The following is a 25,505-nucleotide window of genomic DNA, read 5'->3' as shown; positions in this document are numbered from 1 at the left end:
ACCTGCACTGTGGTCACACCATCAGCAAGAACAGGGTAAAAAAGCACAGCAGGACGAAGTTGGTGCCCTGCTGTTAATGGAAGCTCACTGTTGCTGTGCAAGCATTTAGCACTTTCCATGGCATCTTGTATGTATCACGGCTATATTTACACTGCTCTGTAGGAAAAGAAAACATGACCTCACACATGGAACCATTAAAACTGTGGAGCATTCTTCTGTGGGTTATTTTACATGAAGCAGCAGAAGGTTGGACATGATAAATAACTAAACACAATGCAGTACATCCAAAGCTGAGGCTCTAGCTTCTGGATTTCTGAAAGAAGTAGAGAAGAGTGGCTGTTGTTGAGGCTGTGGAAAGACAGTGGTTTTGATTCAGTGTGTTATGATTATATTTTTATTTTAGTATAGTAGTGCAAGACTATAGTGGAACAATATGGTAGAGCTGTCCTGGACGGTGATGACTGTAGGGTACGACCCCCTCAGAGGGAACACAATATGGCATCGTATTCTACACAAATGTGACGGGCAGAGCACTGGCCAGGATCCACAGCCAGCACAGGCACAGCTTCTTGTATTTACATCAGGGATGGGATTCTTTACCAGCATGTCTCATTGCCTGCTGACTGCCTACTGACAAGGGTTTAGATACGATATGCCTGGGAAATGAAACTGCAGGTATTTCTGGGCTCTGTTGCATATCGTTTTCTCTTTGAGATTAAGTGAACAGCCTTGTCTGTTGTGCTCGGGCAGAAGCTGTCTTCACTCACTTTTTTGTTCTAAACCCGAGGTGAACTTGTTAGTGTAGCTGTGTAACTGGGAACGGAGGAAAATGAGGAGGAATTTGAGTCTGTGAGCATGCACCAGGCCCTGTCACCCAGTGGTTCTGTTGTAGTTGGGCGTTGTAACACAAAGACTACTCAGGGTGGATGCAGAGTTAACAGCTACAGGATGTGCCAGAGAGAAAGTCTGAAGCATTACAATTGGCTCATGACCTAAGGGAGATTGCACTGAGATTGTTTTATGGTGTAACTGCAACATAAACGGAAAATGTAAGGCTTAAGCTCCAATGATTCGATAAGGAACTCTTCCCGGGCTTCAGCGGCATGTACATTTTGGGGACTAGAACATGTAGATGCATGAAATCCAGCTCTGAAAAACTTGTTTTCAAGCCTAAAACTAGCAGGCTGTTCTTCAACGAATGAACTTTGATCCCTTTTTTTGTGCGTATTCTTTGACCTCTTTTTCCCATGTTACTCTGTTTCCTGCTCATTTGTTCTGCACATAGCACTGCCCTCTTCTGCCTTCTGTAAACAGGCTTGAAAAAGCCTGGAAGATTCCTCTATCAGTTAATTTTTATCATGGAATCCACTTCTGCATTTAGTAGTGTAAGGCACTTAGCGTAGAAGGAGGTTACAATACGGGTTTAATGGAAGGGAACCACTATCTGGTGGAAGAACTTTATTTAACGGAATTTATTTACAGCGATAAAGCATATGATGGTGAAAGAAGTGCTTGCTACGGCCTGAGTGCTGTGCTTTGGGAACCCTAGCTTCAATCGGAGCCTTTCAGGGACCCGCACAGCAGTCTGGGCCCAACGATGCGCTTTTGCGCTGCTTGGTTTTCCCATGCATAAACCTGAATAAGGATCCCTGCCTTGTGAAACGTTTTTGAGATCGAAATGAGCAGGTAAAAGAGAAGGTGTTCCTGTGCCTATTATTTCAGGCCTGAGGTAATGCTTCAAATAACCATGAATACTACCCTGAGCTGCCGAAGCTCCCGCCGGCCAAGGCACCGCAGCGGACGGTGGAACTTGCCCATGAGAGGCGCCGCGGGCCCAAGGGGGCGAGTGGGCCCGGTGCCGCCCGCTCCCCGCCGCGGGGTCACCTCAACGCGCTGCCCGCCCGCTGACTCAGCGCGGCCGCGCCGCCAGGCTACGGCCAGCAACTGCCGCCGCGCCAAGGGCCCAACGGCCGCCCCGCCCCGCCCCGCCCCGCCCCGCCCCCGGCCCGGCGGCCGTTACGCCATCAGCCCGGACTGCGGTGCCGGTGCCGCGGGCGGCAGGTAGGCGGGGGGTCGGCCTGCCCGCGGGGAGCTGACCACCGCCGTGCCCCCGCGGGAGGCGGGCCAAGCAGGGACAGCTCCTGCGCCGGCCCGGGGCGCCCTCCCCGTCCCCGGGCGCTGCGGTCCCTCCTCCGGGGCGGCACCGCCGGGCAGCCGCCAGCGTCCTAGTCGCCGCGGCGGGCGGCGCGCACAAAGGCGGCGGCGAGCGGAGCGTACGGGAGGCGTCGGGCGGCCGAGGTGGGTGTCGGGGCTCGGGGCGGCCGTCGCGGGGAGGGCGAGCAGTCGCTCCTCGGCGCTGAGGCGGGCGGGGAGCGCCAGGCTGGCCCCGCCGAGCGTTGGCGCCGCGGGAGGCAGCGGGTCCCTCCGGCCTCGGCGTCCCGCGCCGGTCCCGGCGGGGCGCCGGGCAGCTGCCGGCAGCGCCGGCTTTTTCCTTGTCTTTTGGGGGTGACAGCAGGCGGCGGAGGTGTTGGGTTTATCTGGGATGGGCAGTGCTTTGTGCACGGGTAGGGGGAAAGGAGAGGTCTGGTGCGTTCCTGGTGTCTCTTCAGAGGGAGGCTCCCGGCGCTGGGCAGCCGCGGGGCGCTGTCGGTTTGGGGTCCCGGCTGCTGCCGGGCTGTGGGAGCCTGCGGAGCCCAGCGCCCCTCGGTGTGCTGCTTCCCCTTCTGCGTTAGAGATGGCATTTGCCTCCCTTTGGCTGGCAGCTGCTGATGCGAATTGCTGCATTAGTGCTGCTGCTTCGCTAATACTTCCACTGAAATGGAGTAGGGAAAGTGGTAACAGGCCGGAGGGATTAAATGGCACAGCAGAGTAGTGCGATGGCTGCATATGAAACTGAACTTTGAGACATTTTGGGTTTCTTTATGTGATTTCCTCCCCACCCACCCAGAAGAGCTTTTCTGTTGGTTAGTGTATCTCGTCTACCTTGGAGAAGGTAAAAGACAATGTATCCTGTGGAGAGTGGGGAGGAAACAGAATTGTGCAATATTTTTGTTGCCTCTGTCAAAAAGAGGAAATATGTAGAGACCTGTACTAATAACAGGGTCTCAGCATTGATGTTGCAGGGAAACTAGCAGATCGCTGTTCCTTTCACATGTAGAGTTGTTGACCCTGACAGATCTATTGAGCTCTGATGGGGCTCACAGTCTGGAGGGTGTTGTGGAGCAGTTTGCTTATTTTATTTTCTGGGTGGCTCTATCTGTGTCTCTGCTGTCTTGGGAAGCAAATAGCGACAACTGTTTAGCGTACACAGATAAGGTTTGGCTGTCATCAGTGTACCCAGTTAGAAGTCAGATGGATGTACTCCTATTACAGTAAAATCAGCCTAGTTCCATGAAGAGAACTGGAGAAAGAGTGGCGAGACAGTGGAGGAGATAAGATGTGAAAGACTCAACATAATTATGTTATGATTTTAGGCATAAAGCCATGAAAATAGCTTCTAATGATTTTAGATGCTTTCTGCTTTTCTGATAGCTCTAATTCACCAATGCAGAATACAGACTACTGATAATATCTACTTACCTGACTCAGTGTGGTCTGTTTGTAAGGGAGTTGGGCAAGTTTTAGTGTTTGGCTCTTTTCCATACCTGAGGATGTGCAGGTGCACACGTTTGTTTATCTATGAACACACATACACACAGAAATCATCAAAAACACTTGAAATACAGTAAGAGATTACTTTAAACTCTGAAAATGCAGAAAATGTGAAGTTACAACCTAATGAACAAATTTGTTTTCCAGTCCCACTGAAAGAAAGGATGCCAAGTCACATGAAATATCAGCATAGTATAGAGCTACTGCTGTGCTTCAATTCTGATTTATGATCCTCCTCTGACATCAGAACAGGAGCACAGGGCAGCACAGTACATGAACTACCATATATTCTCCAGTTATTTCAAAAGCTCTCTGTTTCAGACATCAGTTTGTACTTTTCCATTTGTTGTAAAGTTTGATCCTATTTATGCAGCGTCAGCCCAGAGGGATGTCAGCCCTTGGGTACGTTCCCTCAGAGTGTCTCTGTGAGGAGGAAAGCACTGGGCAGTTGGGCAGCTGTGGCACAGTGAAATCAAGGGAAATGGGGAAGGTTTCCCAGGGGATTTCTGGGAAAGGAGACAAATCTTGAGATAGGATTTCAAGATTTCCTGAAATGCCAGAAGAGGTGCCCCTGGTACTGCCTACCACCTACTCTTTCTCAGCTTCTCTCTTTAGTCGATATTAGCAATTGTATGCGTATGTGGTGAGTCAGATCATCCCATTGATCCAGCTGGGAATTATTTTTGTATGACTTTAGTGGTGTTAGTTTTTAGTGCTGATGCAAGGGTAAGATTTGGGACAGTTGGGAATATATGGTTGGGAGGTTGGTGTGGGACCATGGTGTTACACTTCAACTAGTCATGAAATAATTCACTTGGACTCTTGAGTCTCAGTCCAATACCCTGACTGTGGGACTATAGGCCAGTCCTCTCTTCGTTTGTATATGAGGATTCATTACAGGCAAGTTTTCAGTCTTCAATTTGAATTTTTGATTTCAGCTGCTCTCAAGAAAATATTCCATCCTTTATAGGGACTTTGTGAAGTATTGGACCAAGTAATGTTTCAAGTATTTGAAAGATCGTGGAATACCAGATCTAAGTGAATAGTCGTCTCATAGTCCGTATCTGTGAGTGAGTGCATTTTGGAAAGGACTGGCTGCTTGGAAGATAAGTTTGGCATTTGCTCCATTTGACTCTGGCCATTGTAAGAAGTCACGGTTATGGCACTAGCCTTGGCTAACTTGGAACAGGAGTCAAATAGTTCTTAATAGAATTAAGCCCAGAATAATCCCAACCCTAAAATATTTCTGGAGTTTTAGCTGGCAGGAAGTAAAATGTTCTTACTCTGGTGTAGAGCCAGCCACAGGCTGCATTTTGCTTTCTGATTTGGGATTTACAAGTGAATTGCACCAGTCTCCTGATTGACCAGATGTGGTGTCAAATCACCTGCAGGAATGTGTCCCATGTCCATGTATCCCAGGGGTCCTTGAACTTTTTAACCAGGGGGCTGGCACGCGGATGAAGTGGCAGGCAGTCATCTGCGGCTGCTTGGTTTCCCCCCCCAGCCCCCGGCGGGGGGTTCTGTAAATACCGGGGGCGGGATTGAGGACCCTGGGGGGCTGTATCTGGCCTGTGGGCCGTAGTTTGAGGACCCCTGGTGTATCCCATGCTGCTGTCACTATTGGGAAGCCTGGAAAAAATGTGCACATAATTAGGTTTGGACAGAGCTTGCCCTCCTATTTAACAGAACAACCAGAACCGTGCTGCTCAAGAGAGTGCTCTGAAGTTCTCAAATCAGTGTCATGGCTGTTTATGGCTTCTTTCCAGGTCATGAATCCAGGTTTCCTTTCCCAGGAAAAAAGAATATTCAAGGAGAGTGCTTGTCTATGTCTCACTCTGATGAGCTTGGCATTCTGCAGTTGAGATGATAGCCAGTGATAAACCGTGCTTGAAACCAGTGGGAGTTAAAAGCCCACTGAAAGCTAAGCCTTAGTAACTTGCCCAGGACTGTGTGGGAATCTTGTAGGAAAGTAGGGACCTAAACTGACGTCTCCTAAAGTCCCATGCAGTCCCTTCACTGCTTCTCTAAAGAACAGAAATCCAGGCCCTGATTTTGCTCTGAGAAGTGCACAACTCTGGGGTTCTGGCTGAGGATTTACTCAAAAAAGTGGGATGAGAATTCATGACAATGACCTTGTATTGGCTTGATGTAGGAGCTAACAAATAATTAAAGAAAAAAAGGCTTTTGAAAATTCTTAAAGATTTTCTGTTTCCAACCTGAAATGAGTTTATATTATTAAGAGGTTTGAATGTGATGGTCACACATCAACATTTAGTTCACCATTAAATAACCACTATTAGTTGACCACTAATAAACGGAAGTACCACTTTTAAAAGGAATAGAGTGATAGTTGCTATGAGCTTTTGTAGTTGAGAAGTCATCATTACTATGGTCATGGTACAAACATGAAGGCTAATCTTAGTTTTGAAAAAATCCACCTATGGAATCTTAATCTGAAATATTTGCTTCTCTCCCCTATGTTTTTATCATAAATCTTCTTTAGAATGTAACCTCTGATACTGTTTTTCATCGTAAAGAATATGTCAATAGTAAAATTCCATTAATTGCTGTAGAGGGAGTTGGTGTTCAATACTGCAAACAACACTGAATTGCTTCTGAGTCAAGAAAATAAATTTGATACGTGATGAAAGAGTGGCAGTAAGCGCTTACCTAGGAGTCTTTGACATATTGTCATTTACTTTTTTTGTAAATGAGGAATAATTCTCTTGGAGGGGCCACAATCTGATTCCCAAATATTGTCCAATTTCTCTCAAGCTTTAATGTTCAAAACAGAAGCTAAGAGCAGATCAGTGGGCCAGATGGATCAGGTTTGTAAAATTGTCATAGTTTTAGTGTCAGCAGCAGAGCTGCAATGATTTATTTTAACTGAACACTGGCCCATCAGTTTTTGGCTCCCTTTCACCATTTTGCAAGTTAGTTGTATGGAGCCATTCTTAGGAAAGTAGGTTTGTTTTGTGCTTATGCCCATCACTTCAGTCATAGATCAGGGTCTCATTGTGACATCAGGTATTAAATGTATAACCGAAAGATGTGTTTGTATGTGTTGTTTTTCTTTGTACTAAGCATTTGGTTTGTGTTATGTTTACCATTGCTGCAAATCTTCCTCTCATGGCCTACAAAACCACTGCAGTCATAACTGCAGAACCTGAGAAAAGGGGCTGAAAGGGACTTAAATGTTATATCCCTGCTAGTGAAACGGTGCCAAAGTCTGCTCTTGGTGACCAGTCCAGCTAGCATCATTTGTTAACATCTATTCTATAAGGCTCTCTTAACCTTTAAAAGAAGGTGACTACTTCTAAAGTGGCCATGGAAGAAGTCCCCTGTCCCATCTTATCTCATTAGCTGTGCCTGGGAATTGTTGGGAGAGTGCTTATTGTCCTGTGCATAAAATGTGCCAGAAGCAGATTTTTTAATTTAAATAGATTCAGTGTAGATGACCACATTGTAATGGTCGGGTCTATGAGGTGATATGGTTTGGTTTACTGCTTTGGACACAGGCACAATCTCTGTCTAAAAGATTACAATCTTGTTCCTAAACCAGTCCCAACAGATGTTTTTCCTGCTCTTCAAAATTTTCTGTGTTGGAGATTTCATATCTTCCAGAGAAGTGTGTTCCAGTTTTTAATTACCCTTACAGCATGCTACAGAAATCGTGGCGTTTTTTCAACAGTGTATGTTGCTGCACCTGAGGAGACTGAGTCTTGCAAAAGGAAAAAAAAGGCCTTTAGTTCCTATGACTTTCGGTATTTTATCTTACAAAATACAGTAAAGAAAGATGGAATGGTATGGGGAAGAGCTGGGCTGTAAAAAAAAGGGGATGCATAGGGTATGATTACTAGCTTTTTCAGTGGAATTAGGACATAGTCTGGTGTACCTGTATTAAATAAGTGGATTATCTAGATGACAATGCATTTGATCTTACTGTGGCATCCAGTAGAGTGGGACTTTAAAGAATTAACTTTGTTAGGTCAACCTTTGCTAAGTTAATAAATTAGTTAAGTACTAAGGGAACACCTAGCCATTTATTTTTCACTTATTTTTTCACAAGATGATAAATTCTGAAAAATGACTGCTGTCTTTAACAATCAAAAGAGTTGGTTTTCTGAGCTTCCTGATAGGAGTTGCTAGTTAAATCGACATTAAATATTATGCTAGGAAATAATTTAAATTTCATAATGGGTGCATAATTTAGAGCTGTGGAGTGTCTCTGGGTGAAGAACAAAACTCAAACCATTTGAAAATCCTGACAGAAGCAGTACAGACTGTTCTCACTTGCTGCAAGCTTTAGATCAAAAGGATTCTGAATTTTCCCAGCAGCAAAAAATATTCCATGCTTTGTCCACAAGCATGGTATAAGAACAAGATTTTTACTAAATTTAGTGTAATTAACAGGCAGGCACTCAGGGTTTAATCCGTGACGTAAACTCATGTTTACCTGAAGTTGTTGCTGCCTGGTTAGTAAGTGAAAGACTTCTTGGAGTGACCATAGTAAAATGTTGCTTCAAAACCACATGCAGTCTCTCTGGGTTTTGAAGAATGTTGTTTCCTGGAGTACTGACATAGTATGGACTGACTTTAGGTTTGGAGTATAAACTTACAAACCTCAGACTCCAAACTATCTGTTTTGGTTGGCTTGTATAAAAGTTAGGATAAAGGGCCTACATCTGTCAGTCTCCAATTTCTGAGCTCTCCCCCATTTTAATTACAGCATCTTTTGTTCCCTACATTTGAAATATAAAACCGTTTTTGTCTGGTTTTCTGAGGAATTGGGGTTTATGTGATTAGTCTCCCAGTCTGTTTTAATTCTGCAGTGATTTTGTTGCACAAGCCAGGTTCAGCCCAGCTTGAGTGTCCATCATCAGCTGACAGTTTGATTGTGGCACTTTCTTTTTAAGGGATAAGAGATTTTCACTGTATGGAAGCAAGCTATGCTGTGCCAGTTGGCCTCAGAACTTGAGGATGGTGTCTAACTTTTTTAATTCACAAGTCTAAAAATAACCTCTGTGTCCTAAACAGGGCAGGCAGTGTGGCTAAGATTTGTTGTGAGCAAGAGTAGTTGCAAAATTCTTTGTTAAGGAGTTTAGGAAGCCTGCTGGTGTAACTTGTTAGATCATGTGTGAGTCCTCATATTTGCATTATTTGCCCGGAACTCTCCTGAACAGGGGGGTGTATGTACTGTCCCAGCAACTCCTTCCCGACCAGGGAAGCTCTGGCTGTTTTGCACCTGGAAATTTTGTTGCTTCAGCAGAGCAAGCATTAACTGAGGTGAACTGCACCGTGTAATTTTGAGTCTAATTGTAGCCATCTTGAAATTTATTCTTAACTCAAGAAGAAATAAGTTTCTTATTGTGCTTTAGGTTAGTAAAATCCTCAGTAGAAACTGAAGCATCTTTCCAAAGCAAAGGGATAAATTTAAAAGGTCTCATACATCTGTCACCCTGGATGCACACTGCTGAACTTCCATGACTATGTGGTGCCAGCTTTTTAAAGCGTTCAGATGATGGCCACCAAGATTGTTAGAGGGCTAAAGGCTTGTGACTTAAAAGGAGAGGCTGGGAGAGCTAGTTTTGTTCAGTCTTCAGGGTATTCAGTTACCTGTTGTGGAGTATAGAGAGAGAAAACAGAGCCAGAATCTTGGAGGTGCACAGTGATAGGACAAGAGGCAATGGGCACAAAAGTTGCAACAAGGGAAATTTCAGATTAGATATTGGGAAGAAAAATCTTGCTGTGAGGACAGGTGAACACAGGAGCAGGAGTGCAGGGAGACTGACAAATCTTCGTCCCTGAAGACACTGAGAACTCAATGAGACCAGGGTCTGGAGCAACCTCGTCTGAGGTAGCCTTCCTTTGGGCAGACTTTTGGACCAGGCGATTTCTAGAAGTCTGTTCCAACCTGTTGTTCTGTGACACAGCATAGGGTGCGGCATGAGTTTCAAGTAGTTCCCTATGAAACAGCTTACCACTAGATTGCATATAGGAAGGCATATTTCTAATTTATAATAGGATCCCAGAAATGCTAATAGCAGGTGAGTGCTGGAGAACTGAATATAATTGCTCATTCTGCCATGAAGTTTTTGTGTGCTGACTTTTCAGTAGGTGGCACTTTCTAGTTGCCTAAATTGAGGGCTGTGCAGAAATGCTTCTCCAAACAGTATTTAGGGATTGTTCTTTCATTAGTTAACATCTGTCCTGGTTTTGGCTGGGATAGTTAATTTTCTTCTCAGTAGGTGGTGTAGTGCTGTGTTTTGGATTTAGAGTGAGAATAATGCTGATAACACACTCACGTTTTTAGTTCTTGCTAAGTAGTGTTTATACTAAGTCAAGGACTTTTCAGCTTCTCAGGCCCTGCCAGCGAGAAGGCTGGAGGGGCATAACAAGGTGGAAGAGGACACAGCCAGGACAGCTGACCCAAACTGGCCAAAGGGATATTCCATACCATATGACGTCATGCAGAGTGTACAAACTAGAGGGAAAGCTGGCTGGGGGCTGCTGCTCAGGAACTGGCTGGGTATTGGTTGGCAGGTGGTGAACAATTGCGTTGTGCACCACTTATTTTGTATATTGGAATTCTTTATTATTATCATTATCATTATTAGCATTATTTTCTTCATTTTTTGTTCCATGAGACTATCTTTTATCTCATCTCATGAGTTTCCTCACTTTCAGTCTTCCAATTCTCTCCCCCCTCCTGCTGTTGGGGGGAGTGAGTGAATGTCTGTGTGGGGCTGAGTTAGCTGAGGTTAAACCATGACAATGTCTTGTATACTAAATAATTACAAAAAGTCTGTTCTGGTTCCAAAGTTAACGCCTAGTATTAATCTTAATATTTTTGTGATTCAGTTGTCAGATGGGGAGAGCATCATCACTTTTCAGGGACAATGTAGTGATGACTATCATAACGCCCGAAAGAACATAAATAATTCTTCCTTCAGATCATGGTTTGTGTCCTGATACCCATGTATTGCAATAGAAACAGAGAAGAGAGCAAAGCTTCAGTCCATCCTATATGGAGGAAGTTTTGGTAAAAAACCATAAGTGATCATCAATTAATTAGCCATGTCTGAAGAGACTAGTCTTAATTATAGCATTTCCTAACTTTCTAGTTTTTTACTGTAATATTTTCACTGTATTATTTTGATAGCTTTTTGTTTCTAAGTATAAATCAGTTAAAAATTGGAGCTATTTTTACAGCATTTCACTCTTACATCTTTTTGTTGTTTATGAAAGTAGGCAGCTGAAAGACAGTCTCTGTTGTAGCGGATGATGCTGGTTAACACATGCTGCGCAGCTGAGTGCAGCTACTGTCCCTCAGACTCTGAGCTCAGTTCTGTTCTCATCATCAGTGGGAGTTTGTGTTGCTTACCCTGCGAGCGTCTCTTTTATTGATGTCCAGGTGATGTAGTATAGCCTAGCAAAGAATCTGTACAAGGCATATGCCTTATACTGAGTGCACAAGGACTTTGCTGAAATCAGTATCTTAAAATCTGCAAGAGGTGTTGGAAAATTAATGAAAACAATAGACATTGAAAGTCCTTAAATTCTGTACTGTTTGGGAAGGTATCTGCTTAAATTAATTCATAATTTGAGAGCCCTTAAAAGACTTTTGGAACTTTTAAGTATGTCTGAAGTATGCATGCTGTCCTGTCTAGGTGATGAAGTATATTAATGGATCATAAACAGGATATACATTGAGTAGAAACAGGAAACTAAATACTAAATAGATCCAGGAGCAGGGGAAGTAAAGCCAATCACTTCAGCCATCAACACGTGCCTAATTTTTAAGAAATATGATAATACTAAAAGGCTGTTTTAAAACAAGTTGCAAAGTTGCATTAGGAAGCACTATAAAGTTCAGATGCTCTGGACTGATGGTTGCTTGTCAAACCTTAATGTGTTATCTATTGTGCATATGCATTATAATAATCTTTTAAGGGGAGAAGTCCCTGTAAAGTGGGAAAAGAGTCTTTGACTTCAGTGTAGTGGAAAAATTAGATCTGCTTAAAACCATTCACTAGCCCTGCCCTTTCAAGCCCGTAGCAATACATGAAAGAAGTATATTTGGTGTTAAGGGCACGGTAATGATAGGAGGAGTTATTTTGGAAGTAATGCTTTTCTCTTCAGAGATAATTGGACACACTGATGAGCTGCAGAGTTCTGAAAGTGGTTTTGAATACAATGATTTTACAGACTTCTGAAAGTTGTTACAATTCTCTGACTTAGAAGGTGTCTTTTGCTTTTGTCTTTTAATAGCTCTCTACAAACAACAGGCAGCTATAAATAAATTAGGTGGGGAAATCCTGATTCTACGTGAAGTTGTTAATTTGTGAAACAGGAGAGTACCCCACTGCTGGAATCTCGGTCTCTCAAATGTCTCTAAAATATAAAGCAAAGATCAAAATTTGATTTGTTCTGTCTTTTGCCTTTCAGGTCCAAACCATGAATTACGTTGGACAGTTAGCAGGGCAAGTGTTTGTAACTGTGAAGGAGCTCTATAAGGGACTAAATCCAGCCACATTGTCGGGATGTATAGATATAATTGTTGTGCGTCAACCAGATGGAAATCTTCAGTGTTCCCCTTTCCATGTACGCTTTGGGAAGATGGGAGTTCTACGTTCTAGGGAGAAAGTGGTAAGAAAATTGACAATTTTGATATGTTCTGTCTGTTGGTTAACTTTAATGGTATGAAAGTTACTGAATGTTCTGTGGTATGCTAGTCAAAGTTTTCTTTAGACACTCTATAATTCTGATTCTTGCATTTCAAAGCATAATTTGTAAGACATTGACTGTAATAAAAACAAAACAAGCCATGACATTTGTAGCATTTATTTTCAATGAAGCAAATTTTTCAATGTGCTATTTTGGGTCTATACTAGATTTCATTAGTGACTGTGTGTTAAGATCCCTTTGTTTAACATGTTCAATGATAGTTACAAAAAGGGAGGAAATAATTAAGTAATATTTTAGACAACAGTATGTGGAGGTTAATTGAAGCTACAAAAAGCATTGAGAACCTTGAGATAAATGTAACCAGACTGAATGACCTGGCAATATATCAGTGTGAAGTTGCTAGTGAGTAAGGCATGACAGATTGTTTTAGGAAATAATTTGTAACTATATACGTTCTAGGTTCAAATGTACCTGTAACTGTTCAGCAGAAAGATCCTAATGTCGTCATGGACATTGTTCAATTCTTACATAAATCAGAAAGGAATTTCAGTATTTAGGATCAGTAGTAGTGCCAATAGTGTACTGTGTCCTCAAATATAATGTAAATGTGGACTTGTCTGAGTCTCCAAAAAATTATACAGTGAAAATGGAGCTGGTGGCAAGAACAGTTCTAGGCAAAGAGAGAGATCCTCCTGAGAAGAAATGGAAATAGCTGGGGCTGTGTAGCGATGAGATAAATACGTGGAAGAAATAGACACATGAACTGTGTTCTGAATGTGAAACAATTTTTCTTATTTGTGCTTCTCATAGTGTAAAGAGAAGTCTGTTTAATGAATTTGAAGCACTGCGTATTAAGAATTTGAATGTGGAAGTACTTGAATAATTTGAAACTAGGCTATGAATTAAGCATTCAGAATTACTCTTTAAAAGATTCAGGACTTTATATAGTGGCTGTAAACCTTTCTGAGTAGAGAGGCAATATAGCGATGAGCTGAATGAGTTAAAAAAACATTTTGAAAATTGGTGGCCTTGTGAAAGGGTAAGGAGAGAAACAGAGTTCAGTATTTTATGCTTTATAAGGTTTCCTACGCTTCCCTGAGAAGCATTTGCCCAGTGACAGTAGTAGGATAGCTGAACAGGAACTGTGTACCTAAAATAACTTCCTTTTCATATGAGAATGTATTTATTGTCTTCCAGGTTGACATAGAAATTAATGGAGAGGCTGTAGATTTGCACATGAAACTAGGAGACAATGGAGAGGCCTTTTTTGTGCAGGAGATGGATAATGATCAGGTAAGAGTCAAAACTTAATTTTAATTTGTTAAAAATTCAGTGCCTGCTCTTCAGTCAGTTTTGAGTTTAGGAATTTTATTGAAAAATACACCTTTGACCATTTTATAGTTTTGCAAGTTTCTGAACAATTTTCTGCCATGTAAATTCAATACTATGCAGTTACTTCACTTTTTTGAGTTGCTGAGATTTGGAAAAATCTAAAGGAGGTAATCACATGACTGAAAAATGTATCATAGTTTATCTGCATGTCAGTGTGTGAACAGAAATAACATGTACAGAGTTTACATGTTCCGAAGGTGTGTTCAACAAAGGTTAATATGTACACGGACCTGTGTTTTGCAGAAATCTTTACTTTGAACATATGCACTCAGCAGAGTTCCAGTGAAAATGCATATGCCCTGTAAACATCTGTGCACGCAGTAATTCTGGTACTCATCAAAGGCATGATCTTGCAACTGTTATTCATGTGGGATTATATTTAAATAAGAATACCTGCTCTTGAGCTGTGTGATTTAATGCTAATCTATATAAGTTATGGTCATGCTAATTTTTAATATTCACCACATAATGTAACATAGGAAAAGCTTTTTACAGGCATTTCTTTTCAGATATCTCCATTAATTTTTGTCATTGTCCAAAGTGGGATGAGTTTTCAAATTCTTGTATTGAGTACAATATTACTAGTTTCAGGTGAGAGCTGTGTGCGTGTGCAATATTAATTTCTATGTCTTTATGTTTAAAACTTCTGATCTTCATATTTAAATCTCCTGTTTGGTAACAGTTATTTGATAACTGAAAATTGCTAGTAATATTTCCGTGAGTGTCTAGAGAGAGAGAGATATGTATGATTGAATAAGAGGATGTTTGTGTGACCTAGTTATAAACCACTGGCCTGTCTGACTACTATGTGGCACACGCACTGGGTTGTGAAGGGGAATTGGATTTTACAGAATGTTCAGGTTATAAACTAGGATTTTGTTTCTGCTCAGTATCTAGCATCAGGTGGGCAGAGACTCATGCCATAACCTGGCCAACATTTGATGCTCAGAGGATCCTCTTTATTAAGAGCTTGTCTAAGGAGATGCAGCTATGGAACAATTTCCATATGCTATGGGATCATATTAAGTGTCCAGATGTCTAATCTTTGTTACTTTTCTGAGGAATAAATGACTTAGATTTTGGCAATTGTGCCTACATTTTAGAACCAGATTAATGACTGGTGGAGGAACTAATATGTTGCATGGTCTGATTTTTTTCTTTCTCAGGAGGTAATTCCGTATCATCTCTCCACATCTCCCATTCTGTCTGAGGGAACTGCTTTAATGGAAGCTCAGCTGAAGAGGAACTCCATAGATCGGATGAGAAACCTAGACACCAGTGCGTCCTCACAAGTACCACCCCAAGCCCATGGATCCCAGCCTTCTACTGAAACATCTCCAGTCTGTAGCTCTATGAAAAAAAGGAGGAAGAAGAGGAGGAAGTCTACCCATAAAATAGACAGCTTAAAAAGAGAAGACAATGGAGACTCTTCAGAAGATGAAGACATGTTTCCTATAGAGATTAGCTCAGAGGAGGAAAAAGAACCATTGGACAGTTCAAGGTATCACAGTGCAATTATATGTAATGGAAGCCTACTGCTTGGTTAGTGTTCCATTCCATCTCATACCTTCTAACAGTAATTTCTGTCTAAGTTGGTACACATGGCTGATGAGCATGTTTCTTTAAGATAAAACTTTAAGCTAGAAAGCTATCGGGAATGTTAGTAACAAAAATAATTAAAATGACATTGAAAACATAAGAATAATCCTTCATCATGTTGTGACCTAGGAGGTGTGAATCATAACATTTCTTGATCTCCTTTTAGTTCAGGTTATACTAATTCTTCTCTGCGGCAGGGTTTTTTTGTTATCTGAAGTATATGACAGTTCACTGATCAAGTATGGCTTTTAAATGTCGTGTCTTTCCTTTTACCTAGGATCCCTGTTCCAGATGTGTTTGTTAATGATGTGTCTGACATAAAGGCTCCTGCAGTTTCTATGTTTTCGCAGTCTGCATCTTACCCTCATTCAGATGGAGAATGGTCACCTCTTCAAAGGTACTTTTTCTGATGGTACAGTTCTAAATAATTTTCCTCTTTCCATAAATGCCTTATATGCTAGTGCTATATGAAGTCTTAGTAAAAATTTTGGTATTAAACATGGTCACTGTCAATTATTAGATGAATGCTTTCTGTATTTGAAATCAGATAGTGTACAAAAACTTCAGGCTAGCTTTGTCCTTAACTCAACAAATGCTTGATGTAGGTCCACAAATTCCGAATATTGCTATCTGTTAATGTCACTATTTGCATATAAAGACTGTAGAGAGGATGAATGTTTTGTGAAATCTGAATCTTTGCCTGATGCACACACATTGAAAGGACTCCATTGAATGCAGGTATATGAATTTTTAGTACTTTCAGTGTAATCCTTATAAGAACTTGCAAGATTGGAGTTGATGTATAAAAATAAGATTTTTTTTTTAATGAATAAGAATGAGTTTTGTATGTCCCTTTCAAAGCTAATTATTGAATTGCACAGTTAAATAGACATGAAACATTTATTGTGTGAAAAGAACAGAAACAATAATTAGCTTACTTTTTCCTGTATGTGTATTTGTGTGCATATATATACCTTTGATTTCAAAACAGATCAGTTTGGACCTCCTTTCTTGCATCTGTAGAACACTGTCAAAAAGGGACAATTTTGTGCTTAACATACGTTGCATTATAATTCCAGCGAAGTCTCTGTATGTTTGTGCCCCTGTGCACGTGCCCCACATTTTCCATGCAGACTATTGGAGTGGAGCAATGTTCACATTACTTTATCCTAAGAATGCTAATCTCAATATACTGTCTCTGTAGTTGAGTGGTAGAGGAAGGGAGAGCAAGGAGATTATATCAGAGCAAGGGCTTAATTTAAATGTTTTTAATTGCATTCTGGAAGAAACTTTCTCCACTGGCAATAAAGCTTAATGTGATCAGCTTCACCAGGCTGGTGATGACATGTGTCAATACCCTGCCCATTTGATGGCTTTTTGAACTATGTTCTGTTTGCTTCTTGATTGTAGTATTTTGAAAACTCTAGATGTAAATTCAGCATTCGTGTAGCTCGGGCACAAAGAGTTTGTGTTCATCAGCACTTGTGAATAGTGACACCCTGTTTTTCTTTCTACCTACATGCTGTGCTGGCCAGTAAGCCTATAGACTGCACAGGGCAAACCTCTCTTCTCACTGTTCCAGCAGATGGAGGCCTATCTAACTCTTGTCCTCAACAATCTTCTCACTTCTCTCCTTCAGACAGGTAGAACAGTTGTCCTCCCTCTTTCCTGGGCTGCTCTTTAATCCTTTTAACACACTAATACACTTTTAATGCATTAATAATGTGTGAACTTTGTTGAACTTGCAACTGCACTTATTACTAACCCTAACACCTTGAAAGAAAGTGACATTGAAACCCCCATCCTGTGCTTGCTTCTTTGTGGGCATTGACTGGAGGTAAATTACCTTGAAGAATCATCTGTTGAATGAGGATGGCCATTATAAAATCAGGCCAATGAAAACCTGGGTTGAAACTGAAGTTGATTAAGATTATAAAAAACAAAAAAAAGGGAAGAATTTAGCTAGTGAAAACTTACATTCCTCTGAAGACTGACATTTCCATGTGGCTGTCTACAGTCAATGTATATTTTAATGACATTTATATCCTGTGGTTTTCCTGAGTTGTTTGCTTGTGCATAGGTTGCAAAAGTAAAAGCAAGACAAAGGCCTCGGAGATTAAGTGAGCAATAAGGAGTACTTGTGATGGGAGGAGCCCAGTACCAAAAGAGAATTTGTTTTCCTTTGTTCCCTCGTTTTGGGGGAGGGGAAGACTTTCTGTGTGTTGGATTGCAGTGAGGGAGCCACTTATAAAGTTGACACAATAGAGAAGGCATCTTCTCTAAGGTTTAGGAGACCCAGACTTTGCTGTAGTGTAGGATTCCTCTGACTGTGGACTCTTTTCTACAGAGCTAAAAGTGGACACAGACACTTTCTATAATATCTTGAATTTAAGATGTCTCAGATTCTGCAGCCAGGCCCTTTCTGTCCATTAAGTCAGTGGAGAGAAGTCACAGCAACTCAGTTAAAAAAATTGAAGTAGGTGTCTGAATATGACCTCTACAATTGTCCATTAGTGCTGGAGAAGCTTTGAGTAGTAAGTCAGGCTAAATTGCTCATTGCTTACCTCAACATAGATGCCATGCTAGATGCGTAAGTCTGTATCGAAACTGATAACCTTGAGATTTTCCCAGCTTCTATGTCCGCCCTCTTTAACCTGACCACATTGTAGCACCAAGTCAAAGTCTGATCCTGGGACATTCAAGGCTGTTCTCCTTAGTGGTTTTCACGGGAAGGAAGGGCAGGTGCACAGGTTGGGATGGAGCAGTGATGTGCGCTGGGTGGCTCCATGAACTCTGCTGTAGAGTTCACCTGTCCTGCAGTCTAGATAGACAGCTAAAGTGCTGTAATAACTTGTCTGAGTAAGACACTTTGTCTGTTTTCCTCTATGTGAATAAGAAACTATTATGGCCACCTCAAAGGAGGTTCAGAGGCTCTCAATTATTGCTGCAACATGTACGTAAGGTAGGCCTCTTTCCTTCTGACTATCTTTTCCTGGTTTATTTGGCCTCAGTCAGGACAGGACTTTTTCTCCAGTCACGCTGCTGCTTTCTCAGGGCTCTCTGCCTGCTTTCAGTAGGAAACACTGCAAAGGTAAGCATGGTTTGCTGTTCCAGAACTGCCAGCTACAGGCCAAATTCCTTATTGTTTGACATTTACATAAGTGCAATCATAGCCGTTAAGGAATACATAGGATTGTGACACAAATATTCAGCATTTATGGGATGTGAATCAGATATGCTGATCTAGACAACTGAAGTTTCCCTTCCTCCTTGTGCAGTATTACCAGAATGGGTGGCTCTAGTTTGATCTGCAGTATCTCAGCAATCTGTGTAATGAAGAGAATTTCAGCTGAGCTGGATCGGTGCCTAACTTAAGGACAGGGGAATTGCAAGTCATAGTTCAGCCCAAGACAAATGTCTTGGTGTTGTAAGGAATAAAGAGCCCATTTTGAGTCTGATCCATGGATGCATTTGCAGGGTACTGTCACTGGGTTACAAATTCTACGTGGTCTTGGTATTCAGCCTTACTGACCCCTAGTGCAAGTGTAACAATAATTGCTGATTTAATTTGACCTAACTGAGCTAAAAAAAAATATTCAAGGAATGTGATTGTGAGCTTTGTTAGCCTTCAGTCTCATTTTACTTTGGTGGCGATAGTATGAAGTGAATAGCAGCCAAAATAGTCATGGTGTGGGTAAAGGGGACGACATCTGGCATTACATATGGAAGCAGAACTATACAAACAGGAAGTATACAAACAGCACTGTAGTAGGCATAATTGCCATCTGCAGCCATAAACTACAGAGATTATTGTTGCTGTTCCAGAAGCATGTTAGCTGGAGAGAGTAGCTGTTGAGTGTTAAACAACAATACAGCATACGAAGAAAACACTATAGGTATTTCTCTGTAATGAAGAACCGGTTCTCATCGGGAGTTCGCCAACCCTATATTAATGTTTACGGGTGGCATAGAAAATTCCAGCTTATGTTCCAGATGATACAAGGAATGAGAATGCTTTAGTATCCTTTTATACAAACAAAGTAATTTACCCCCTGTTTGCCTTGTGGGTGCATGTTTGCAGTCTGGTTTGATGTTGGGCCTTTTACATTATGATGACATTGCAATGATTATTCTGGTGTACCCTGAGGTTGTATTAGCATTTGTACACTAATCTACAAGGAGAAATCAACTGAAAAGGATTCTGAAGATCTAACATTTTGTTACTACTAAATCCTTATATTTGACTGTATAGAAAATTAGTATTTATAGAATAAGAATTAAGATGTCTTCATTGTGCTTGTATCAAAAGTTCAGTAGATAGTGTGTATATTGTGTATTTTGTTTTGGAACAGTGGTTAATATTTTGGGGTTAGATGCTCACCCTGTTCCTAACCTAAAATGGTTATACTTGTAGGTCTATCTACTCTGAACCAACCCAGACAAATACATGGATCATCAGGCAGTCTTTCGCAGCAGGAGCCTTTTCAGAGCAGAACTCTGCCTGTTCTAACATACACACATATGCAAGTGCCATATTTCTGGCACTTGCAAGTATGTGTCTGGGAATATAGATCACGGCTCTTGGTGCTGACTAACAGCCTGGGCCTCTTTCCCACTCGTGTGTAGAAGGGAACTGTATATTCAGGGAAAATTATGGAAAAGGCAAGGTGTCCCCTGATCAGTGCTCTCACTGCAAAATGCAGAGGTTCTAGCCCAAATTGAAGCAATGCCTGCATTCTCTCAGGTTGTCTGGCTGAGTGAGTGAACCTGGGCTGAACATACCCCAAAGCCTAGACTAGAGATTTTTGTAAGGAAACAGTAGGTATTTTGAAGGTTAAAATGTGTGTAGTGCACCGATGAACTTGTGCAGTGATAATGCTTCTTTAAATATAGATGTTTTGAGCTTAAAGCAGCAGTAGAATCAGTATTAGCTGCTGAGGTTTTCTGAAGTGTTCAGGCTCCTGATTTCCAAGGTTTCAATGGGTCCTAGATGCATGGAAAATACAGCAAATCCTACAGACTTGTCAGTGGGAGATGTAGAAGTTGCTGAAAAACACACCAGACATTTCTTGACTCCTTCAAGCTTGAAAATACTTTTAAAATCATATTGTATTGATTCCTTCATCTGTCAAATGGTAGGTTATACCCTAAGGACTAATAAAAATTTTAAATTTTTAGGACCAAAAAAGGTCTTCCATAGTGGTATTGCTTATAAATTTTATAATTTAGTTAGGTAACATCAATTATCTGTACCTAAAAAGTCATGGCATTTGTCCACATTCAAAGTATATCTTCCTGCAACATAGGTGAAGACAATGGATGATGTAGATAATTAGGTTGCTATTTTTTCAGATGTGAAATTCACAGATTTTTAAAAGCTGCTTTTTGTTAGTGTGAAGTAATTATTTTCATGTCACCAGTGAATTCCTTGCCAGCTAGCTCTACAAAACTGCCTTACATTGAAAGAGCAAAACTGGTTTGGCTGTTCAGTTTAACCAGTGAAGGTAAAGAATAAATCAATGTGAAGAATTTCTACTAAGCGTAGGAAGCTTTTTGTTTTTGAGAATGAAAGTAACCCAGTTTGGTCCTTTGGTTTAAGAATGTTGTGGATTCTTTTCTTGATTGTAGTTTTTAAATCAGTATTGCACAATTATACAAAAGACATTCTATGGCTCAGACAAAAAATAATGGGCTTTGTTCAGGAGGTTCTGGGTGAAATTTTATGACTTGCCTTATGCAGAAAGGCAGAGTAGGTAATCAGAATTTTTCCTTTTGTCCTTGAAATCTGTGAATCGTTATTTATTAATGGCTGACCTGACATCACATTATTGTCTTCACCACATTAAAAGTATGCTATAAACTGATAATTTACTAATTAATTATTAAATAATTTATATTGAGTAGTCAGAAAACCAAACACAAATATTTTTGAACTGGAAGGGCTCAAATTCTTTGTATAGCTCTCTTGCTATTTTCCCTATAAACATGCAACCAAGGGTAGAACTGAACAAGTTATTTGAAGGCAGTGATTAACTGGATTCCTTAGAGTAATTTATTACTTAGTCAGTATAGAGTGTCTGGTTGATGCAAGTGAGCAACTTCTGCACTTCACATCATTGTAACAATACTAACATTTATTCATCTACTGCTGCTGGTATCATCCCCATTCTTTTTTCCACACAGAAAAAAATAAATCCTCCTGAAATGTTCAGGTCCAGTGGTCTTTTTCCATCTCTTTCAGCTTCTCAAGTTCTGCTTCTGTGACACCACTTAATAAAAAATGGATGAGATCTCTGAATGCTAGTCTAAGAGGATCCTGAACTGTTTAAACTGTTTTACCATGCTTTCACACTTTCAGTTATCTAATGATTATTTAGGTCTTGACTGCTTTGGGATGATGGATATTAGTTTGGACAGTGTTCAGTGCATTGTGGTTACTAATGGTTTCGTAATATTTTTTTTGTTTTTCTTCAGCCCATCAGGTTCACGCCCTCCTACTCCTCAGAGTGACTCGGAATTGGTCAGTAAACCTATGGACAGAAGTGGACTGAAGAATAATCCCCACATGCACTGGGCATGGGGAGAGCTACCCCAGGCTGCAAAGGTATCCAAAGTAATTTGTTTAATTCCTGCTAGCTTCTATTGTGCTTTAATGGGGGCACGTGTGCTTATTCTATTGCACACTGCTAAAGAGGGGATGGATCCTGTTTTTACATAAAATTGCAACGTTTTCTGTAAGAGAATTGCATCTTGCTCCATAGGAGGTACAGGAAAGTGCCTTGTGCCATGGTTGTTATCAACACTGATGATACACAGTAGGAAATTAAGAAGTGCCTGAGACATAGACTTGTAATAGTTAGAAGCTTAAATAGCATATAAAATCAAACCCAGTGTTCTTTGTGAAATCATTGAAATTCATAAATGGTCTTAGATGGAAATTAGGCAATTGATGTTAGCGGTGTGATTTACAAAAATTAAAATTGGTTGCTTGAGTACATAAGCATCCAGAAGCACCTGCAGTTCTCTATCTCTGCATGCCTAGATGTGCTGTTGGCTGAGCCGACTGCCATGGTGCCTGTGTCCTCCCTGAAGCCATTTGGCCCAGTTAGGTGGCAGGACTTGTAGCGTGCCAGCAGCATTGTCTCCCATGCTGCATGGTAGCCATGTGCAGCTGTGTACACTGCAGGTCAGTCAGGTACTGGCAGGCTCCTTACGACAGCTATGAAGTCAGAGCATTCATACAGGAAAGGGGAGACCTAGGGCTTATGCTGCCTCAGAGTGTGAGAAATAAAGGTCAGGCTCCAGTGGCACACTGCAACCATGGGAGCAGGAATGGTGCAGGATTTGGCTCCTCCTGCTGAAGGCTGGCTTTTCTGCAGAAAGGATTGCAGGAGTGATGGGGTCAGGAACAGTGTAAAGAAACAAAATTACTGTTTTGCAGGCCAGGGAAGTGGGTATCCTCCTCAGAAAGACTTCTGTATTCTGGTGGTAGTGCCAGAATTATAATGGCATTAGTTATTTTTAATTCACTGTTGGTAGCTAGTGACAAAAACAGAGATGGGACTCCAGAGTTTATAATTCCTTCAGAAGGGCTCTGGCCTTTTCTTTAATAGTCCAAAGATGAGCTGTCCCATCACCTCTGCATTATTCTCTTCCTCATGCATATTACAAGAAAATTGGGAGCTATTTTCTGTACACAGAGAACTGATGTAAGTGCACAGATCCAGGCAGGAGTTTCAAATTAGCATTTCCAGTTTAGAATTTAGGGTTTCCTGTTAGTAGATTTAGGTGTTTCATTTTTACGCCAGTCACACAACCTGGTGTGTATTGCAGATCTTATTACTGGAGGTTTTTCCCTCTGCAACCCCTATCTGTGTCCCCAGCTGAGCTATTCAGACTTGATCTAGCCATACGTGAACTGGGAGTTATGCTTTGGATGCTTTTGATCTTCATGTTAAGAATTTGTTTGCAGTGAAGGTTATAGCAGTTAAACAGTTGCTGCTGTAGGAGTTCAGCTCCCTGCTGCAAGAACACTTCTTGTCCCACACTTAGAGAAGGTCTAGAATTGTTCCTATAAAGTAATTTAAAATCTAAATCTGGGGCATAGATGAATGACAGTGTACCCCTGTCCTTGTCCCTGAGAGCATCCTGATTGGGTAAGTACTCTGATCCGCTCTCCCTTCTCATGTTTGTCGGGGTTACCTTCTGAGGAAAAGCTAGGATTTGTGCAGGAAGGGAGGAGAGCAGGATGAGAGCTGTGATGTACTCCCAGACAGATTAGTGGGAAATGAAGACTGTAGAGCACGTTGCAGAAAAAAAATCTTTCCTGGCCTCAAGATACAGATGAATTTTGTGCAAGGAAACACACGGCAGAGAAGACTTGTATGGTGTAGTCTCCACCTCAGTTAGAGGTGGCTTTCTGCTGTAGTTGGTCACCTTGAGAATCTGATCTCACTGGAGTGAACAGAACAGGTTAAACTCTGGCTGTTGCATTTTTTAAGAGCTTTTTTTTTATAGCAATCTGTTATTTTTCCTCACAGGCTAGTTCTCTGCTCAAAGCAAAGGAACCCAGCGTGGTGGATGTAAATCCTTCTGAAAGCACTCACTTTAGGGTCATCCAGAGTTCTCCTATAGAGTTTAACATTGTGCCTCCTCTACCTGCCCTTGGACAAGCAGATGCAGCAACTGCTGATGAAAGTGAGCCCTTACCAGCTGAGGCAAATAAGTCAGAGACAGAGTCTCCGGGAGCAGCTGTACCACTATTGCCTGTCAATGAAGAAATAAAACAAGCTGCAGCTTGCTCAGCCCAACCAGCTGGCAAGACAGAATCCCCTTCCAGAAAGAAAGGTAAAGCTGTTGATTCTGCACTTTTATATGTATGATTTTATCTTTAAATTTCATGATGATAAAGCACCTCATTGCCATATAAATTAATCTGTGCCCTGAAAGCACTTTCAAATCTGGAAAGGAGTAAGCTTTAGAAAGAACTTTCAAAACCTGAGCTATGCAGCAGGCTGTTCACAGGAGCTGTGTAGTAAGACAAAAGATTGTCCTTGGTCTGGGATTTTTGGTAGCTCTGTGTTTATGAGCAGGACTGCAAAACCTACTCCAAATTCATCCATATTTGACTCATTCAGAGATTTCACTTTTTGGTACAAGCATGCTGTATATCTGCTTGTTCACCTGCACTGGCTGCTTTCTGAGTTGTTATGTATCACTGGTAATTGTGGAACCTCTCTGATCTAGTACAAGGTTGTAGTACATCTTTTGAATGACCAACAGATTTGCTATAAAATAAGGTGCTTTTGTTTCACGCCAGCAATGTCAGTTCTGTGTGGTACGCGTCCTGTCCTGAATTTGTGAAATATAACTCCATCTGCTTTTCTACTTAATTTCTGGGCTCTGTAGCCATGGTATTTTATGATAAGTGTTACAATCTTTACCAGAAACTTACTTGCTTAAAAATGTTCTGGTTTAGAGCTCTGGTTATTCTATAATTATGTGAACCCTATATAAGCCTAGTTTGTGCAGCTGCTTTTAAATCAGTAAAAATAAAAGTTTCTTAGCCACTTCCCCGTGCATTCCGCTGTCTTTGAAGACAAAATTGACAGTGTTACTCTGCTCATTATTTGCTCGTTATGTAACTTTTTTTTCAGATTGCTTTTCTGATGTTTGATGTTGGAAATTGAGACAGCAAGAAGTCGTGGGTTTTAGAATGAATTCCAAAGTAGGTTTTGGCCTTACAGTGGTTACTTGTCAAGATGTACCAGCATCAACAGGACAGTGATGACTATATGTTGGCACTAGTGAAAGACCTAGGAGGGTTGTCTTGTCCCCTGCAGTAGTGCATGTGCACAGGCAGCACATCAGTTGTATGTGCTAAACAGTGAGTTGTCCCCTTTACAAGCCAGTTACAGTGTATTTAATGAGCGTAGTACAGTCTGTTTCTTTTTACAAGGGGGGATTGAAGTAGTTCTCAGAGATTAAATGCTCAGATTGCTTTGCTGTGATAATAGGCCTGTGCAGATACTCAGAAAGTTCCTTTTGTTGTTTTCCTACAGTGACCCACTGACTTCTAATTCCCAGTGGTTTTGTCTCAGCGTAACTCCAAAGTAGTCCTCTGCTGTCTCATTTTGTATATGCAAAGTCTGAACAATGTATATGAGCAACTTGCT

General features: G+C 41.3%; 1 protein-coding gene across 3 annotated transcripts in view; it reads left to right on the top strand.

Annotated features, from left to right (window-relative positions):
- Positions 1-1,543: 1,543 nt before the first annotated feature.
- The window catches only part of LPIN1 (lipin 1), a 50,930-nt gene continuing 26,968 nt past the window's right edge, over positions 1,544-25,505 (top strand). The window contains exons 1-7 of one of the 3 annotated variants that reach the window (XM_013299745.3): positions 1,544-1,686; positions 12,100-12,300; positions 13,537-13,632; positions 14,898-15,232; positions 15,608-15,727; positions 21,805-21,934; positions 23,871-24,177. In XM_013299745.3, coding sequence (XP_013155199.2) covers positions 12,109-12,300; positions 13,537-13,632; positions 14,898-15,232; positions 15,608-15,727; positions 21,805-21,934; positions 23,871-24,177 — 1,180 coding nt within the window. In that variant the 5' untranslated portion in view covers positions 1,544-1,686; positions 12,100-12,108. Of the gene's footprint in view, positions 1,687-2,073; positions 2,299-12,099; positions 12,301-13,536; positions 13,633-14,897; positions 15,233-15,607; positions 15,728-21,804; positions 21,935-23,870; positions 24,178-25,505 lie in introns of those variants that run through there. The other 2 variants (XM_055810455.1, XM_055810454.1) reach the window with 2 other exon arrangements.

This window comes from Falco peregrinus, chromosome 7 (assembly GCF_023634155.1).
Source record: "Falco peregrinus isolate bFalPer1 chromosome 7, bFalPer1.pri, whole genome shotgun sequence".
NCBI classification, from domain to species: Eukaryota; Metazoa; Chordata; class Aves; order Falconiformes; family Falconidae; genus Falco; species Falco peregrinus.
The sequence above is the reverse complement of the archived record's forward strand: the minus strand, read 5'-3'. Positions and strand labels throughout refer to the sequence as shown.